At 62.5% G+C, this 493-nt stretch overlaps 1 protein-coding gene across 1 annotated transcript in view; it reads right to left on the reverse strand.

Moving 5' to 3' along the window:
- ANKRD40 (ankyrin repeat domain 40) overlaps positions 1–493 on the reverse strand; it is a 6794-nt gene that overhangs the window by 4803 nt on the left and 1498 nt on the right. Inside the window, exon 3 of the mRNA XM_018572714.1 lies at positions 223–464. Within this exon, the coding sequence (XP_018428216.1) occupies positions 223–464 (242 nt within the window). The remainder of the gene's footprint in view (positions 1–222; positions 465–493) is intronic.

The raw sequence follows: 493 nt of genomic DNA on the forward strand, positions 1-493 counted from the left end.
GAGTGCGCAGCTGTGCTCCTCCCCCCAGCAGGGGGCGTGGCCATACCTTTCATGTTGGAGGGGAAGGGGGGTTGTACGCTGTGGTGTGGAATTCAGCAGCTTAGCTCCTCCCCCCAGCAGGGGGCGTGGCCATACCTTTCATGTTGGAGGGGAAGGGGGGTTGTACGCTGTGGTGTGGAATTCAGCAGCTTAGCTCCTCCCCTCAGCAGGGGGCGGCCATACCTTTCATGTTGGAGGGGAAGGCTCCGGTGAAGAAGAACGGCTGGAAGACTTGCATAGGTCCACCATGGGCGGCGCCGTGCGGAAGATTAGATGCGACGGGCGAGAACATGCCGCGGTTCTGGGAGGCCGGCGTCTGGCACACGGATCCCGGCGGCACCGGCGAGTGCGAACATTCCGCCGGGATCTGAACGTCGCCGTTATAGAACAAAGCCGGGAACGTGTCGTCCTTCTTCGCCGCCGCCAGGCGGATGTTTTCCCCCCCGTTTCTTAG

Source organism: Nanorana parkeri, unplaced genomic scaffold (genome assembly GCF_000935625.1).
Source record: "Nanorana parkeri isolate BGI_ZX_2015 unplaced genomic scaffold, ASM93562v1 scaffold2113, whole genome shotgun sequence".
Lineage (NCBI taxonomy): Eukaryota > Metazoa > Chordata > Amphibia > Anura > Dicroglossidae > Nanorana > Nanorana parkeri.